Source organism: Phycodurus eques, chromosome 13 (genome assembly GCF_024500275.1).
Source record: "Phycodurus eques isolate BA_2022a chromosome 13, UOR_Pequ_1.1, whole genome shotgun sequence".
NCBI classification, from domain to species: domain Eukaryota; kingdom Metazoa; phylum Chordata; class Actinopteri; order Syngnathiformes; family Syngnathidae; genus Phycodurus; species Phycodurus eques.
In genome coordinates, this window is record NC_084537.1 from 5,982,102 (window position 1) to 6,002,005 (window position 19,904).

General features: G+C 43.7%; 1 protein-coding gene across 2 annotated transcripts in view; it reads left to right on the top strand.

Moving 5' to 3' along the window:
* Window positions 1–17,149, top strand: part of rem2 (RAS (RAD and GEM)-like GTP binding 2) — a 30,032-nt gene extending 12,883 nt beyond the window's left edge. For both annotated transcript variants that reach the window (XM_061695191.1, XM_061695189.1), the window contains 2 exons: window positions 6,603–6,780; window positions 14,998–17,149. In XM_061695191.1, coding sequence (XP_061551175.1) covers window positions 6,603–6,780; window positions 14,998–15,320 — 501 coding nt within the window. In that variant the 3' untranslated portion in view covers window positions 15,321–17,149. The remainder of the gene's footprint in view (window positions 1–6,602; window positions 6,781–14,997) is intronic.
* The last annotated feature ends 2,755 nt before the right edge of the window (window positions 17,150–19,904 follow it).

Here is a 19,904-nt window from a genome sequence, read left to right on the forward strand (position 1 = left end):
AAAATCAGGATACTGATGCGCTTAGATCGATGATACTACACAACCTTAAAAGGATATCTAGATTTTTAACAATACAATTACAGTAGGTTTAGGTTTACGGGCAGTCCGAGTGTCGTGCAGGTCAGTTGGACTGTAATGGAATAATCCTAATTTGGATCAAGACATAATAGTACAGTCACTGATGGTGTACTGGTACACTCGCCTGAATTTGATGCAGGCAGCGTGGGTTCAGTTCCCACTCAGTAACGGTGTAAATGTGAGTGCGAATGGTTGTCCATGCCTACATGTGCCCTGCGACTGACTGGCGACCAGTTCAGGGTGTAGTCCGCCTTTCGCCCGAAGTCAGCTGGGATAGGCTCCAGCGTCCCGCGACCCGAATCAGGTTAAGCGGTGTTGAAAATCAATGGACATAATAGTACAAGGGTGTCAAATAAATGTTTTGTCACGGGTCATATTGTAGTGATGGCTTCCCTCCCTGACATTAACGGTGGTCCGGTGCGACGAGGCCGCTTGTGTCGTGCCCCCACCTATGTATAGACATCGGCCCGCTCGGGCCAGTACAAATTTCGTAATCACCGAAACATTTTGCCTGCCGAAAATTGCATTGGAGATGTCGGTCTGAAATTCCTTTATCACCGAAAACCCCCCGTCCCAGACAGGATATTGTGATGACGCGAGGAGAAACCGCGACAAGGAACACAAAGTAAACGCATAAACGAGCATACATTCGGGTTAGTCTCAAGACAATAGCCGGAGCTAACGCAGCTAGCCTCATACAGCAGCTCGTACTTTGCGGTCTGTGGAAGCTTATTCTGCCCTCCCTGAGAATGCTTTAAGCTGTTTAATGACACCCCAGTTGGGGTTTACTGTACAACTAAGCGCACAACAAAAATAATTACCCTCATTTAATATTTAAATCCAAGACACACGTTGTTTTAGAAATGGCCATCTTAATGCTAACAGTCAATGGAAAACCCTATTGACGCAAATATTAACATTTGGTCACAGGAAGGATTTACATTCAAATAACGAATATTTACACAAAAACACCGTAGTAACACATACAAACAGGTAATATAACACTAGTCACTGGCATATATTCTTCCTAATCTGTGAAAAACGAGTTTATTAATGTTATTTTGCAACTTTCTTCATCTACTCTTATAAAAACAGTAAACGAGTAGCTCAATGCATGCATCGCACCACACTGCCCCTAAGAGACTAAGGCGCGTACAGGAGGAACAGCAGATAAAGTCATTGACTGTATAAAAAGACAATCTTTTTTTTTTTCCTGACTGTGACATGAAATCAGACTAAACTTTTCTTGTTTTAGGTCAATTAGGATTAAAATTATTTCAAAATTATTTCTATTTGGTAAATGCTAGAACGAGAGGATTTTTTTTAGACAACTATAATAACAATACAGTCATGGCTAAAAGCATTAGCATGTTTTTATCCACGAATGCATTTATACATTCCTCAGAAGTCGCAGGAAGAACATCCTGTGCCGGGCCTATTTGAGGAAGGAGTTGATGTTGGTCTCCCACTTAAGGTCCTGAGAGACTGTAATTCCCAGGAACTTGAAGGTCTCGACGGTTGACACAGCGTAGCGAGACAGCGTGAGGGGCAGGTGTGGCGAAGGATGCCTCCTGAAGTCCACGATCATCTGTACAGTCTTGAACGTGTTCCAGGTTGTGTCGGGCACACCACAGCTCCAGCCGCTCCATTTCCTGTCGATATCCAGACTTGTCACAGTCTTTGATGATAACTGTGGTGTTTTCTGCAAACTTCAGGAGTTTGACCGCTGGGTGCGTTGAGGTCCAGTCGTTTATGTAGAGAGAGAAGAGCAGCAGAGAGAGGACACATACTTGTGGATAAGGTGGTGTCCCCCTGCTGTGTCCTGCCCATCAGGAAGCTGAAAATCTACTGGCAGATGGCAGGCGAGACACTGAGCTGGAGAAGCTTGGAGGAGAGGAGTTCGGGGATGATGGTGTTGAACGCAGCGCTGATGTCCACGAACAGGATCCTCGTGTAGGTCCCCGCGCCGTCGAGGTGTTCAAGGATGAAGTGCAGTCCCATGTTGACTGCATCATTCACAGACCTGTTTGCTCGGTAGGCAAACTGCAGGAGATCCAGCAGGGGGCCTATGACGCTCTTGAGATGGTCCAGCACAAGTCGTTCAAAGGACTTCATGACCACAGATGTCAGGGCGACAGGCCTGTAGTCATTCATACCCGAGATTGCAGGTTTCTTGGAGACTGGGATGATGATGGAGCGTTTGAAACAGGATGGTACTTCACACAATTCCAGAGATCTATTGATGATCACTGTGAAGACTGGAGAAGGTTGGTCTGCGCAGACTTTGAGGCATGATGGGGACACAAGGTCTGGGCCCGTCGCTTTGTTGATCTTTTGTTGTTTGAAGATACGTCTCACTTCCTGTTCGTGTATGGTCAACGCAGAAGGGGGAGACAGAGGTGTGATGGTGGTGCGGCTGGGTGGGTGCGGGGTGTGAAAGTGTCCTTTTCAAATCTGCAGGAGAAGGTGTTCAAGTCGTCAGCTAGTCCTTTATTGTTCTCTCCTTGTAGTTGGTTAGCGATTGTAATCCACTCCAGCCTGATTTAGGTTAACAGTAAACCTATACAGGGCTCTATCTCCACTTCGATGGGCATCCTCTTTAGCCTGGCGACGTTGCTAAAGTTTGGCAGTAAACCACAGCTTGTTTTTTTTGCACGTGTAAAATGTCTTTGTTGTTTCACACGCTTGCTTGATTCTTCTGAAATGCTTGGCAGCTAATGTTTTTCTCTCAACGGGTTTCTAGTGACCCTGTTGACTATTCATAACAAAACATTTGATGGTTCAGGCTGAAATATCTTAGATATTTTAAGAGTGCTGCATCCCTCTGAGAGACTTGATTTTTGCCTTTTTAGAGTCAATAAAATCTCTTTTTTTGGCCCACTTTGCCTAAAGAAAGTGTAGGCTACACCTTTCTCATAACTTCTAGGTGGTGATGGCATATTGGAATGAAAGTGTACATCTTATTCATAACTTCTAGATGGCGGCATATATTTATGAAATATGAAGGTTTTTTTCATTTTCCCCTATACCTATGTATAATGCCCACTATTGACTTTGACTTTTGGGGTGGGGTTGGGGAAATAATGTGCATGATACACGAGAAATTACTATACTTGCCTAATAATTCTGCACATGGTGTACTGTTGGATTAGGGTGATTCGACTGTTACTTACTCCAACTGTTTACATGAGTAGCGTTTTGTTTGCATTTCTGCATGTTTTAATTTATTGTACATATTTTATACCATTGTATTGTCACATGTATACAATTGAATTGAATTGAAAGAGTTGTTTCAATAACTCACAATTATATTATTCAATAGTGTACACTACAAAATACAGTTTTTCTTGATGAGCAAAATTAAGAGATAATTTTGAGAGACCAAAAGAAATGTTCTCTTTATGCACACATGTAACGAAAATGTATTGAACCATGGCCCGAAAACCGAGGAACAGGAGGTACTGTGGGTTACCTGTACCATCCCACTTCTAATTCGTACATACCCACCTCTAACATATAGTTTATCTGAGATTAATAAAGAAAACAAGAAAAGTGTTCAAAAAATACATTTACTGTGTGATCCAGGAAAATAAAATCTCCTTGGCAGAATACTGTATTTTTGTTGTGCTTATTAATGTCGTACTGGTGCGTTTTTTGTTTTGTTTGTTTGTTTGTTTTTTTCCCCCGTTTGTGAGTTGGTTCTAACGAATGTGTAATGACAGATGGTCTGCTCTTGGTGAACAGAGGGAAGCTGCTTTAGGAAGAGAAAAAATTGCCAAGGTTTGGCACGGTCCTGAGTTACTGCGTATTATTGCATTTACTTGGTTTCCTATGTAGCACTTACATCAGATTCCCTCTTTGTGTTTGTACACCTTTGCATGCGTAAATAAATTGCGCTGTGCTTCATCTCCGTGCGATGCCTTTTGCCGAGCTTGTTTTCATTCTTCTTCCCTCATTGAGACAGTGACAGGTGGCCAGTGGTGGCCTCCTCCCGTTTGCTCCTCTTGTCCTTTCTTGTGCTCCATCAAACAGATTGCCAAGACACTCCCTACAAATATTCTGCTCCAGGGTCTGCTCTGATACTACTTGGCCATTTGGGAGATGGTGAATTTTTCAGGCGTTAGGAGCTCTCTTGAGTCAGGAATTTACATTGGGGACTTGATGTAGGGCAAGGGTAGTCACACTCTTACACACATATACAGTACAGTCAGGATGCAGTCCAAAGCTACCAGGAAGATACTATTTTCTCTACCAAGGATGTTACATTATTTGTTTGGATTTGTTAGAAGCATTAAGAAAAAACTAGTCAATCAATTTTGACCAAACTGTATTTAGTAGTTGGGTGTGAGCAAACAAATAACCTATTAAGTGTTAATTTTACTTTTATTAAGATTTGGGATTTATTTTTGATTTTCCCTTCTATAATTTTTTCCCCTTCCAATACACAAAGTGGGGTCTCACACAGGTCGGCATTCAAGCCAAAACCGCCAATGGCTCCAGCTCTCCTGTGACCCTAATGAGAGCAAGTGTGGGAAACAGATGGATGAGTCTCTGTGAAGGTGTAAAATTAGGTTCTGACCCAAATTTGAATTGTTTAGCCTTGGCCAACATCTGCCCAAACATTCATGATTGAAATCATTTTTTAATGTTTTTTTTTTTTTTGGTTCTATGTGAGTCTGCCCCTTTTATACCATTCAAGTTATGAAAGTGTTTATGTTCGAATAATAATTTTAAACTAGACTATGACATGATTGTTTTTCTGCCTGGCGTTACATTATGGAGTCTGCTCTCAGGTTTCTATCAATGGGAAGAAATTTGTTTGCATCGACCAACTGTAGATTTAGCTAGTTGCAGTGTGTAGAAGCTCTGCTGGTGGAGATGCTTTGAGAATTCATTGATTTTCCCTTCTGAGAAAGAGAAATAGTGGTCCTAGCTACGTAAATTCTTATTGCATTTCCTGGCTTGCTCTCCTATTCCCTGCCTGTCGAACTCGACAGAGAATGTAAGAATGAGTCATGTAATGCCCGCTATTTATGAAAAGACACCAAAATAAAGAGGAGATCAGGGCAGGGCACACATAATCAAGCAACCACTCCCACTCACGTTTACACCTACGCGCAATTTAGAGTCTTCAGTTAACCGACCATGCATGTTTTTGGGATATGGGAGGAAACCGGAGTACGGAAAACCCACGCAGGCATGATGAGAACATGCAAACTCCACACAGGCGACTCCACAAACTCCACATAATCTGCACCAAATATACGAGCACAAAACATGCATCCATCCATCCACTTTCAACACCGCTTATCCTGGTTAGAGTCACGGGGTGTTGGAGCCTATCCCAGCTGACTTCGTACATTAGGCGGACTACACCCTGAACTGGTCGCGGGGCACATAAGACAGGGTGACCATTCACACTCACATTCACACTGAGTGGGATCTGACCCCACACTGCCCACACCAAAATCAGGGGAGTGTACCACTACACAATCAGTGACGCACAAAACATGACTGTTACTAATGTATTGTCCTTCCTTTTTATTTTTCTTTGGGGTCTTGGAAGTTGGCAAACCAGTTTAATAGGAGATTACTGCCACCGCCCAATGTTGACCTTCCACGATAAGGAAACCAATTTGAATTGATGGTGGCTGAAGGTTGTGAAGTGTTCTTCTGCCATCTAGCGGTGGGGGTCTGAAGCGGACTCGTATATCTAAAATTTTGCTTGTATCTCAAAAAAAAAATTGGTCAAGTGACAGCTTGTGTCTCGAGAAACATGTAAGGCACCACTGTACTCAGGAATTGGTACGGCCCCTGCTTTATGGGAGTATGCTATAAGAGCCGGAAGCACACACACACACACACACACACACAAGTATGGCGGCATGGTGGCACGTGTTAGGAATCAGTTTAAAAATCAGTTAAGATGTTAGAAATCGGTACGTCTGTACTCCGCTGGTGTTGATGACCCTCTGAGGACCTTGGTGTTCCTGCTCCAAGACACAAACAATAATATGACCCATTTAACAAAGGCACCCCACTGATATACGCCTATATTCAGTAGTTGATCGATTCAGGGCCAGAAAGCAAGAAAAATGGTCCTGAGCAAGCCCAAGTGAGAGTTTCTGCTCAAGCCACTCTGGCTAATTGAACCTCTGTGACAGTAAGCCCCATTGCGATGTTAGCGGTCAGTGCTAAAAGGGCCAAGAGATTCAAAGTGAAGCGTGACATGCATGAAGTCAAGATGAACACAGCTTCCTCTGCCTCATGTCATAAGACAGCAGCACCACACACCTACTACCTTTCAGTGGACAAGTTCCAACAGAGCAAGGAGACTTAGTCAAGGACTCTTTGCCACTTATGTTGATTGATTCCACGAGATCTTGTGCTATGCATTTGAGCCAAGTAATATTCCACCCTCATCCATCTGCCACTGGATATTAGCTTCATGCATGTAACAGGATGTAATGCCAATCTTTCCTGCTGTTATGCTGTTTTATTAATGCACGGGTGCGTTTTCGCAGGACCTGTCCACTCTACAGTGTGATGTGTGTATCCTGGTCTTCTCCGTGACTGACAGGCGAAGTTTCCATCGCACCGCACAGCTCCGTCTTCTCCTCAGGGAGTCGCAGGCTCACACGCCAATCATCCTGGTGGGCAACAAGAGCGACCTTGTTCGCTCTCGTGAAATCAGTGCTGAGGGTAGGTACGGCAAATGGAAGCTCTCATGTCCACCTGCACACAAACCCACAAGCCCACCCCTCCCACTAAAAGCCATTATCCAATCATGGTTTATAGCATGATATCTCTCCACGTGCAGGCGCCTAAATGCTTTGTTTTTTTCCACATCAACAGCAGTGCACATGGGTTTGTGTTACAGCAGATAGTGGTGTTAAAGTTCATATATATATATATATATATATATATATATATATATATATATATATATATATATATATATATATAACGGTGGACGACTGGTTAGAGCGTCAGCCTCACAGTTCTGAGGACCCGGGAGTTCTGAGGACCCGGTTTCCGGCCCCGCCTGTGTGGAGTTTGCATGTTCTCCCCGTGTCTGCGTGGGTTTTCTCCGGGCACTCCGGTTTCCTCCCACATCCCAAAAACATGCATGAATTGGAGACTCTAAAATTGCCCGTATGTGTGACTGTGAGTGCGAATGGTTGTTTGTTTGTATGTGCCCTGCGATTGACTGGCAACCAGTTCAGGGTGTACCCCGCCTCCTGCCCGATGATAGCTGGGATAGGCTCCAGCACGCCCGCGACCCTAGTGAGGAGAAGCGGCTCAGAAAATGGATGGATATATATATATTTATCAGTTTGAACATGAAATATCTTGTCTTTATAGTGTATTCAGTTAAATATAGGTTGAACATGATTTGCAAATCATTGTATTCTGTTTTTATTTATGTTTAACACAACGTCCCAACTTCATTGGAATTGGGGTTGTATATATATATATATATATATATCTATATATATATATATATATATATATATATATATTCATTCATTCCCTGCCACAGTTACTGCCAAAAAGTACCAAAACTCTGTCCTATCTGTCATTATCCCCCCTGTGTCAGTCTATTATAATTACCTCCTACCCTTTGTCTAAATTAAATGATGGTATAAAAGATAAAAGTTTGAGTCTGAGATGTCCTTAATGGAGTTTTCATTTTGAAATGGAACAATAAAGAAGTCATCTGGTGACTAATGAAATCAACCAGTAACTTTTATTTAATCTCAGTCTTCAACACTTAAGTCACCGGTCTGAGCGTAATGCAATTGTATTCCTCTTTTGGAAACTAAGTGGCCATTTCATTTCTGCCCTCCTTATTAAGTATTAACTTGCCGTATCCAATAGGGGTGAAATGGCTGGGGGAAAATTTTAAAGATTGATGATTATGATGGAAATAAAATCATAAAAATGACTTAGAGAAATCACATGTAATTGACAATCTTGATAAGACGCTGTCCCAAAAACCCCTCTTGAGAGAAAATCTGTAATGGTTGTAGGATGGACAAACATAGTGGGACACAGGGACATTCCATCCAGGTCCTGGAAGAAAAACATAGAGTTGGTTTTACTCAGGTTATTGTGCAGTTCAATAACTCAGGAGAAAGGAGTCCAAGCAGTTTAGAACAGGTGGTGGAAGGTGTCAGGTGTGTTATGTGACAGAAGAGTCCCTGCTCGGATGAAGGGCAAAGTTTATTAGACAGTGGTGAGGCCAGCCATGATGTACGGATTAGAGACAGTGGCACTGAAGAGACAACAGGAAGCAGAGCTGGAGGTGGCGGAAATGAAGATTTTCAGGTTCTCTCTAGGAGTTACCAGGTTGGATACAATCAGAAATGAGCTCATCAGAGGGATGGCCAAGGTTAGACGTTTTGGAGACAAAGTTAGAGAGAGCAGACTTCAATGATTTGGACACGTGCAGAGGAGAGAGAGAGTGAGTATATTGGTATAAGGGTGATGAAGATGGAGCTCCCAGGCAAGAGAGCTAGAGGATGAGCAAAGAGAAGGTTGATAGATGTAGTGAGGGAAGACATGAGGGCAGTTGGTGTAAGAGAGGAGGATGCAGGAGATAGGCTTACATGGAAAAGGATGACACATTGTGGCGACCCCTAACGGGACAAGCCGAAAGGAAGAGAAGAAGGAAGTGTCCAATTTCATCGAACGGCAATGACGTATGGGGTCCCTCAAGAGTCAGTTCTTGGACCCTTCCTGTTCAGCTTCTATATGCTACCCTTGGGTCAAATTCTTTAGAACTTTAATGTTGACTATAATAGCTAAGCATATGACACAGTTACATCTAGCAGTGTCTCTAGATGACTACAGTTCAACTGAGGTGTTGTGTCCCTGTCTAAAACAGATAAATAACTGGATGCGCCAAATTTCTTCAATTAAAACTACAATAAAACTGAGATAATTGTTTTTGGTAATAACGAAAAGAGGATTGCTGTGAGTAAATACCTGGAGTCACTCTCTTTAAAAACCAAAGACCAATTCCGAAACCTTGGTGTTCTGATAGATTCCAACCTGACTTCAACAGTCACATCAAATCAATTACTAAAACTGCCGTCTCCCATTTGAAGAACATATCCAGAGTGAAGGCTTGCATGTGTCAAGTAGACCAGGAGAAGCTCATCCATGCTTTTATCTCAAGTAGACTTGACTATTGTAATGGTCTTCTGACTGGACTCCCTAAAAAGAGCATTAAACAGCTGCAGCTCGGGTTCTGGCCAGAATAAAGAGGTCAGAGCATATTACTCTGATTCTAAAGTCTCTACACTGGCATGAGTGTTTACTTCACAGCTTTGTCATGCGGCGTAGTCTTAAATTATGACTGCCCAAACATGGGTATTTCAGCCCACTTCTAAATTGAGAAAACACCTTGCGGTAAATTGCAGATGTTTCTCTCTCTCTCTCTCTCTTTGTCTCGCTCTTTCTCTTTCTCTCTCCCTGTCTCTCTGTCTGTCTGTTTATTTCTCTCTTTCTCTCTCTCTCTCTCTGTCTCTCTCACATGTGCACACACACACACTGTTTCTGGAGTTAATCCTTCAGATGGTTACTGGGTTTTTTTAGGTTAAGCATGACGATGATGACTTTAGGGTTTTTTGCAAAAATTTTGGTCATATTCCAACTTGCACAACCTCTAACTTTAGAGCCTCCCTCCTATATTGTCAGCTCTTCTTTCTTTCTTTCTTGAGATACAAACATCTTTTTTCACGACATTTTTTTTCTTCACACAATGCCAAAACACATCAGGCCCTTTATCAGTCTTCCAGTCATCCTTCACTTTGTCCCCTTCTCTTCACTTGTGGCTTCTCCTCCCACAGTTTTATCTCCTTTTGGCATTGTGCTTCCTCTTTTTGATTCATTGCTTTTTCTCCTTTGCAACCCCCTACTATGCTATTTAACTAATTACTAATTTGCACCTCCCTCCCCTCTATTCACTCAATCTCCAACAGCGTTTCCCAAACACTGTTATCAACAATATATAAGACTCAATTCAGTTCAATCAGCTGTTGCAGGTACTAAGATAAACCCTGCCAATGTGGTTTAGGATGTTCTTTCCTCGTATTAAGTGACGGTGCCGAGGTCCGACAGCTGCTGTGATGCTGGATTATTAAACCCGGATTAAGTCTTGTTCTTTATTTGTGTTTGGTTTGATATTGGAATTTAGTAAACATGGAAAGAACGCAATGCGATTGGCTGGCGACCAGTTCAGGGTGTACCCCGCCTCTCGCCCGAAGATAGCTGGGATAGGCTCCAGCACGCTCGCGACTCTTGTGAGGATAAAGCGGTACAGAAAACGGATGGATGGATTATTATTATTATATATTTTTCTGGTACTTTGTAATCTGGACAAAAATTAGGTAGTTGAAAAATGCAAATACCGATTTTAATTACTGTTTTTTATTTTTGTTTTGTTTTTTTGGGTCAAAATCGTCTGCATTGCCAACCATTTTATTGGTGCTGATAGGGGCTTTCTGTGAGCATTTGAAATCATCTCTCAAGATTAATACATGGGATTAAGGGAGAAAGGACTCACCAATCCAGACACAAATGTGACCTTTCTCCTGCAAATACATTGCAGAACTGTAATTTGAAGCAATTGACTGAGGTTGGCCCACAAAAAAACAAAAAAATAATTGTCATAATCAGCCTTAAAAGAATTTTCATGTGCGCTAATGGCACACCAGCTGCTCACCGCACGTATTGGAAGTGCTCTAACCAGCGATGAGCGAAGGCAAAAGCTGTATAAAAGTGTACAGAGAAAAAGGAGCAAAAAAAAAATAATGAAAAGTTCAATGGTCTGATTAAGATGACATTTTAATGTTGAAAAAGGCATTTACAGTACCTATGCTCTTCATTGTATCCAAGATGATTTGGATTGAGATATTGACTCATTCAACCACCTCTTTATGCAGGGGAGCAACATCAGATGTTCGAAATCATCTTCTCCTTGGAGAATTTGTCCTGCACGTCCTCATCCAGTTTAATATTCACCTGAGAGTGTCCAGAGTTAACATATGTATCGTAAAAATGTACGCATTAAATGGGAATGCTAAAAATACAGAATACAACTGTTAATACAGTTAACTGTTTGTGAAAAATAGAATCACTGCATAACTTGCAAATCAACTTCAAGACTTTCTATGTTTGCAGTGACCAAGACCTCTACTTGCGCAATTATTTGATCAAAATATTATATATTGGTTAAAAACAGGAATGTTCAAGAAACCGTATTATAGTTTTTTTTGTCTTCTTTTTTTTTTGGTCAACTGTTTGCATGTGGCGTCACCGATTGCGATCGAGTTCCTGCATATACAGTACATGATGTGCACTACATTTAATCGGAACAGCCATGTGACATGCACACTTCGCCGTTAACATCATGTCATTCATCAAGATCGAGGTCTGTCGCCTATTTAGCACAGTACTTGGCATTGTTTTAATATGTTTGCTTTCAAAAGGCTTGACAAAAACAACTTGTAAGTAGTTTGTAGTCTGTCAGCGGGCGTCATATTTACACAGTGCCTAAACGATGACATCACCCCGCATTTACTTCGGGAGGGATCATGCGTTGGCAGCTTTTCCCGGCTCTATTTCAAATGATGGTTTACATGGTGAAAATGTAATTCTGATCTGTTTGGCAACAGGAATATTTCACCCCTGTGAAACTAAATTAAATTCCATTCGGATTCAGTCTGTTTATTCCTATTCCTAAACAATTATAATCAGAATAGAAGCCTCCATGTTGTTTTTGTTGTTTTATGACCACGACAGACAGTGTTTTGTTTTGTTTGTACTCTTTTTCAAACACCATAACAATAAAGATTCATTTGACTGACAAGTTTCCATCAAAATACACCAATGAGCAAGAATTAGAAAACACTTTACTCAATGTATTTTTTTTTGTGATGCTGCAATTACTCTGTTTTGCAGGGATGGCCCTGTGTCATGCGCGTCAGTGACTGTTATCCCTGCCCCATATACTGCTGAGCCAATGGCGAGGAAGGATTTCATTACCATAACGACTAGGGTCATGGATTGAATTTTCCACGGTGGAGTCAGTCCTTCATCAGCATCCATCCATCCATCCATTTGCTACCGCTTATCCGGGTCGGGTCGCGGGGGCAGTAGCTTTAGCAGGGACGCCCAGACTTCCCTCTCCCCAGCCACTTCATCCAGCTCTTCTGGGGGGGATCCCGAGGCGTTCCCAGGCCAGCCGAAGGACGTAGTCTCTCCAGCGTGTCCTGGGTCGTCCCCGGGGTCTCCTCCCGGTGGGACGTGCCCGGAACACCTCACCAGGGAGGCGTCCGGGAGGCATCCGAATCAGATGCCCCAGCCACCTCATCTGGCTCCTCTCAATGCGGAGGAGCAGCGGCTCTACTCTGATATCCTCCCGGATGACCGAGCTTCTCACCCTATCTCTAAGGGAGAGCCCGGACGCCCTGCGGAGGAAACTCATTTCGGCCGCTTGTATCCGGGATCTTGTTCTTTCGGGCACGACCCACAGCTCATGACCATAGGTGAGGGTAGGAACGAAGATCGAGCGGTAAATTGAGAGCTTCGCCTTTCGGCTTAGCTCCTTCTTTACCACAACGGACCGATACAAAGTCCGCATCACTGCAGACGCTGCACCGATCCGCCTGTCGATCTCGCGTTCCATTCTTCCCTCACTCGTGAACAAGACCCCAAGATACTTGAACTCCTCCACTTGGGGCAGGATCTCATCCCAGACCTGGAGAGAGCATGCCACCCTTTTCCGACTGAGGACCATGGTCTCAGATTTGGAGGTGCTGATTCTCATCCCAGCCGCTTCACACTCGGCTGCGAACTGCTCCAGTGAGAGTTGGAGCTCACGGCTTGATGAAGCCAACAGAACCACATCATCAGCAAAAAGCAGAGATGCAATACTGAGGCCACCAAACCGGACCCCCTCTACGCCTCGGCTGCGCCTAGAAATTCTGTCCATAAAAGTTATGAACAGAATCGGCGACAAAGCGCAGCCTTGGCGGAGTCCAACCCTCACCGGGAACGAGTCCGACTTACTGCCGGATATGCGGTCGTACAGGGACCGAACAGCCCGTATCAGGGGGTTCGGTACCCCATACTCCCGAAGCACCCTCCACAGGACTCCCCGAGGGACACGGTCGAACGCCTTCTCCAAGTCCACAAAACACATGTAGACTGGTTGGGCGAGCTCCCATGCACCCTCGAGGACCCTGCCGAGGGTGTAGAGCTGGTCCACTGTTCCACGGCCAGGACGAAAACCACACTGGTCCTCCTGAATCTGAGATTCGACTTCCCGACGGACTCTCCTCTCCAGCACCCCTGAATAGACCTCACCAGGGAGGCTGAGCAGTGTAATCCCCCTGTAGTTGGAACACACCCTCCGGTCCCCCTTCTTAAAAAGGGGGACCACCACCCCAGTCTGCCAATCCAGAGGCACTGTCCCCGATGTCCACAAGATGTTGCAGAGGCGTGTCAACCAGGACAGCCCCTCAACATCCAGAGCCTTTAGGAACTCCGGGCGAATCTCATCCACCCCCGGGGCCTTGCCAGCGAGGAGCTTTTTAACTACCTCGGTGACCTCAGACCCAGAGATAGGAGAGCCCGCCTCAGAGAACCCACACTCTGCTTCCTCATGGGAAGGCGTGTCGGTGGAATTGAGGAGGTCTTCAAAGTATTCTCCCCACCGACTCACAACGTCCCGAGTCGAGGTCAGCAGCGCCCCATCCCCACTATACACAGTGTTGCTGGTGCACTGCTTGCCTCTCCTGAGACGTCGGATGGTGGACCAGAATTTCCTCGAAGCCGTCCGGAAGTCTTTCTCCATGGCCTCACATAACTCCTCCCATACCCGAGTTTTTGCTTCAGCGACCACCAGAGCTGCATTCCGCTTGGCCAGCCGGTACCCATCAGCTGCCTCAGGAGTCCCACAGGCCAAATAGGCCCAATAGGACTCCTTCTTCAGCTTGACGGCATCCCTCACCGTTGGTGTCCACCAGCGGGTTCGGGGATTGCTTGCTTCATCAGCAAGCCGCAACATTACAATAGTCCATTAGTGTGTGCCTCTGTGTCATATTTGTATTAAAGCAATTTTTTAAAAAAATATGTGATAAAGAAGAATAAAGAAATGGTCAAAAATTGAGATATTCTCTCAGCTCTCAGATGCTGTGGGCGTGTCCACTGCACAGGGCAGGGGGCTGCAAAACGTTCCTAAACTGTCAATCAAATATGTCCGTCTCGCATATGCCTACACATCCCTACATGTCTCAGCCGCAAAAGTATACCCGATAAAAGCCTCCGAGGACTGGAATACATCCCACCGAGTCGTCGTGGGGCACTAGCCACCAGCAAGCTCACAGGCTAACAGGTGCACAATGCAAACTGAGCTACCTTTAACTGTGGGGCCATTGCCTTGGAGATTAAAAGAAACTCACTTTCCAGTGTACATTCGGCGCCAGGATAGAGAAGGAGAGCTTTCCAATATTGCACAGCTATTTCCCTTGTTTTTCCTCTGTGTTGTCATTTTTGGCAGATTAGCTGAGCTTTTGAGAGATTGCCGATTATTTGTGAGATACGCTGCATCTTGCATGAGTTTATGTACAATTGATTCTTTGATCTCAAATGCAGTTCTAATGCAAATTAAGAGACGTAGTTTCTTAAACACTCACACTCAGAGGACTGAATTATTTACTAAATGTGTCACTATTTAGTGCAAGATAAGGTCAATTAACATTTGGGTGACACCTAATGCAGTGGTTGATCTGATTCTGATGTGTCTATCCGACCATCTGGCTCAGTGACAACTTACTGCTTTCCGTAATGATTATCAGCCAACATGTGAATGCTTTTAAAGGTCACTTTCTCCTCTTTTTGCACCAGAGGCCCAATCCAGCGCCATGATGTTCGACTGCCACTACCTGGAGCTCTCGGCCTCCCTGGAACACGGCACCAATGAGCTGCTTGAGGCGGCCGTACGAGCTGCAAGGGGCGACTGTGTTGGCCCCAACTGGGCTGACGGTGACCCCGGTTCAGGCCGCAGGGAAAGTCTGACCAGCCGGGCCAAGCGCTTTCTGGCAGGGCTGGTGCCACGCTCCTACGGACGAGAGCGTGACAGGGGACGCTACCGAGAGATGAGCCGCCACCGAGGCAGCAAGATCCTTCGCCAGAAGTCTCGCTCCTGCCACGACCTCAGCGCACTGTGACATACATACATGCATACAGGCTCAAGACACACTCCCACACATGTACACACACCAGAAATGCCAGATGAGGAGGTGTGAAATATCAAAGGGAAGACGAGAAATAGCAGCAGGAATGTCAGGGAGATAGAGAAGGCACAAATGCAGAGCACATGCATTCTCAGGTCCAGGCTGAGGGGTCCAACATGCCGCAGGTCCTGCCATTTGGACATAAAGCATTGGATTTAAAGGGGTACTGATGGAAAAAAATACCCAAAATGGTACACAGCTGGCTGAATAGATTTTACGGACGGACGTAACCTTGAACCATCGTACACAAAACCCAAATCAGAAACTGTTGCAACAGTATTGCAAACAATAATTGCTATTTACTTTTGACTTTTATTACACAGAGAACAATAACATACCACATTTCATGGTTCACCGCAACATTTCACCGAGTTTTAGTTTTTAAGATTAATTTCTTTCTTTTTATTCAGATTACTGCAATAACCTATATTTTACAAAGAGCATGTATTTGCAAATGTTCAGGGATTGAAGACAAGTTGCAAAGTATTTCAAGTGTGAATACATTTTGTTCTTTTCTTCAGGAGCGCAGCCATACAGGGTCGTTACAGTATTTACAAAACAGGAATTCATATTGTTTTGACAGTAGATCGAAAAAAAACCCACTTCTGTCCCAACTTTTTCTGATTTGCGTATCAACCAAGGATGGCATTACATTACCAACCGATAAGTTGCTGAGCTCGGATCAGCGCATGCTCTAACCTGAGGGGAGGTGCAGAAAGAAGGACAAAAAAAAAAAAAGGACAGAAAGACAGATGGAGGGGGTGGATGTCACAAATAGACACACACTCAAGTAGCACTCACTGATTACGTAGACTCATAGCAACCTAATGTAAACATTTTATGGATCCTGTTTTATAGCATGCTCAGTAGACAGCTGGCCCTCTACGTTAATGGATTTACTGTACCTCGCTGGCCAATAGGTAACGCACAATCTAGCTAGCAAAACCATCGCAAAGGCAAGACCCTTTATTACCCGTCAATGTGTTTGTATCCCTCTCTACATCCTCTGTTTCTGTTCCAATACCGAGTTGAAAAAGTGTTAATCCTCGTCAGGCACAACATGTTACATTCATCTGTCATTGTTGCCCAGGCCATATGCTTGCTGATTGGCCCATAAGCAATCAGCACAGAGAACCCTTTACTGCAGGAAGTGGAGTCACGAGTGGAGGCAAAAAAAAAATAAATAAAAGTTAAAAGGGTTTAGGAAATAAATAAAACTGAGCTTTCAGTCAAGCGTGACACAAAACGTTTAGCCTGATCGTAGACATTGACGGAAAAAAATGATCAAACCTCAACTACCTGTGGATGTTTGATTATTTTCGTGTTTCTCTCTCCATTCACTGGCATTTTTATTGTCTATACTCAGACTGTATGCTGTGGGGGTCCTCCACGCAGGTGACCCAGACAACGAAGTTCTGGATACGATATCTCACGTGAGGTGCCGTGACCGACACAGGCCCACTTGTTTGTCACCTGTCTTTCCACTGATAATAAACTTTTGTTTGACGTCCTAATGTCGGTGTCGTATATTTCATTCATTATTCTCCCCAACGACACTCTCGGGTTTGAATGCCATGCTGGGTGCCACTGGGCCTGCAAGCTGAGAAAACTCCCGTATGGCGTGGCTGTGACTAAGTGGTGGACGACCAACATTGTGAGGAATGTCAGCATCATCTCCAAGTATGATCAACTGTAAAATGCAGTGTGCTGGTATTTATCAATAGCATGTGCAGTAGGGCAAGGAATCATAGAACAACTCACAATATGGCATCATGATATTTGTCTAAGAATATTCATAATATTACAATGCAGTGGCCGTGATAACGGACTGGAAGAAAACTATCAAGATACATCACAATGTCCATATGTAACTGAAGGAACTGTTTTATGCAGTTGGTCGCCTCGTGCATCAAGTATACAAAACCATATTGAATCTGTTTGCATTGCATTTGTGTTAAATTGGTCTTAGAATATTTAGGCAGACTTATGCACAACTAAACTAACTGAATACGTAAAATATTTCATGAGTCATTTAACAATAAATAGTAGTTATAGGAGGAGCAGTGGTTGATTTTTTTATTTGTATTTATTTATTTATTTTAATGATTACGGCGGGTTACGGATTACGGGTTCAATCCCCGGCCCCGCCTGTGTGGAGTTTGCATGTTCTCCCCGTGCCTGCGTGGGTTTTCTCCCGCCACTCCGGTTTCCTCCCACATCCCAAAAACATGCACGGTAGGTTCATTGACAACTAAATTGCCCGCAGGTGTGAATGTGAGCGTGAATGGTTGTATGTGCCTTGCGATTGGCTGGCAACCAGTTCAGGGTGTACCTGAACCTCCTGATGGCTGGGATGGGCTCCGGCACGCCCGCGACCCTAGTGAGGAGAAGTGGCTCAGAAAATGGATGGATGAATGGATATATGATTACAGTATGTGAGTTTCAGAGATGGAACAGGTGCCTTGACAACAGCGGCTTGTTTTGTACACCCCTCCACCATCAATATAATTAAATATTACATTAAAAAAAAAAAATGCGAAGAAAAGGACACGAAGAAGAATGTAGTTTCACGTTGACCAGATGCTAGCTGTGTGCTGATTGATGAAAGTAAATCAAGTGAGTAAAAAACTAATTCAGTACAAGACTGATTCTTGAGAACACTACACTGACTAAACCAGGCCCACCGTCTAACTATTTGCATGATCACTCACAAAGATAGCTGCTAATGCTAACGAAAACAAGCATATGTGATGTCAGCCGCGCAATTGCCACAATGCAATGTGGTTTTTTGTTGTTGGTGTTGCCATAATTCATGTACTTATTGTTACCTTAAATGTTAACAGTGGTTCTTGGAATGTATGCGTTATTTAGCTGTCACATTTATTGTGATGTTTTTTTGTTTGTTTGTTTGTTTTTTAATGACGCCATTACTTTAGGTAGTATGTGAAAGAATAACAAATATAAGACCTTCAGCATTATGTAGTCACCTATCATATTTTGCTGTAGCAAAATAGTAAATTGCACATATAGCTATAGCAAGAGAAAGCTACAAAGTGTTGATTTCCCAGTGCTTTGGTCAAAATAGCAAGTGTTGATGGGTTCAAGTCCAAGTGAAGTCACGAGTCATTGCTGTTCAAGTCCATGTCGAGTTGCAAGCCTTTTAACAGATTGTCAAGTCTAAAGTCATTAAATTCATGAGTCGAGTCTGACTCGAGTCCAAGTCATGTGACTCGAGTCCGCGCTTCGGCTAAAAAGTGTCATGACTCCAACACATACTACATTCTACCAGCTGTGAACTTCTTTTGATCCCATGGAAATTCACAGCCAGAATAAAAACCCGCTTGATTTAAGGACATGAACCGGAAATCCTATGAGATAAACTGAAGAGGAGCCGTCTACTTTTGGTAAACGTTTAGCGTAAACTATCCGATTCGTGTCTGTCTTTAAAGAGATTCACGATGAACATTGCAGAGTAATGAGCAACTGGAGAGAGACTCAGGAGTCAAACTAACAATCCTATACGCGGACGTACTGTGGCCGCACAGCTAATCGTAATCTACTGAGAGTTAGTTTGGGATTGGATTAAAAAATCACAAATAAAAAATGTCAACTCGCCAATGGTGACAATGCAAAGGTACACTTGATCTCCCTTTGACTCCCCCAAAGTAGCCAACCTAAAGGCTATTGGAGAGACACTTTTTTTTTATTTCCCAAATTAAACACTGGCTGGTAAGAAGTGTTGGTCTGGATAGCAAAAGCTAAGTCAGCCACAACCACAACCACAACTACAACCACAGCACTAGCTGCTGTTTTGAGCTCATAATACTGCAAGTGTAACAATCATGCATCTATCAACTATCAAGGGGATCCACAGGAGGACTCTTTAGAGGAAGAAAAACTGGCAAACAGACAGAGGGGTTTGAAAAGAGAGAGTGAGGAAAGAGAAAAGATTGGAGAAATGCATTGAGGAGTAATGGTTGCTTGGAGACTGTTGTCTAGGAGACTGTGAGTCCCAGTCCTTCGGTATCTTGATTGTCCTGTATATTAATGTTGATCTCCTTTGTTTTACTTTTGTCAACCATTAGTGGAATGCTACAGGAGAACAGAAGAAAGAAAGGCTAGATTTATTTTTTTCTAAAAGTTGGCTTGATTTCGCAAACAATATGATACAATTTCATGACTCCTCCCTGTCACTGTCTTTGTTCCTGACTCATTCAGTGGGCCTGCACTATCATTTTTCTGGTGTGGATGAGAATGAATTTTCAAGGGGTTGGGGGGGCGGAAATGACGATAAAAGATGAAAACTGCCTATTGTTTGCCAATGAATGCTTTTTTAAATTGATTTCTGACTTGGAACCGAAGTTGAGTTGGTGTTACGTTAAGAGGCTAAATTAGTGAATCTCTTAGAAAAGGGGTGAAAGGATAGCACGCATACTGCATGTGGAAGATAGGCGGTACCATACGGTCTCAACCCTGATCTAGACAACCTCCTTAACCCCTCTTTCTAATCGGAGGCTT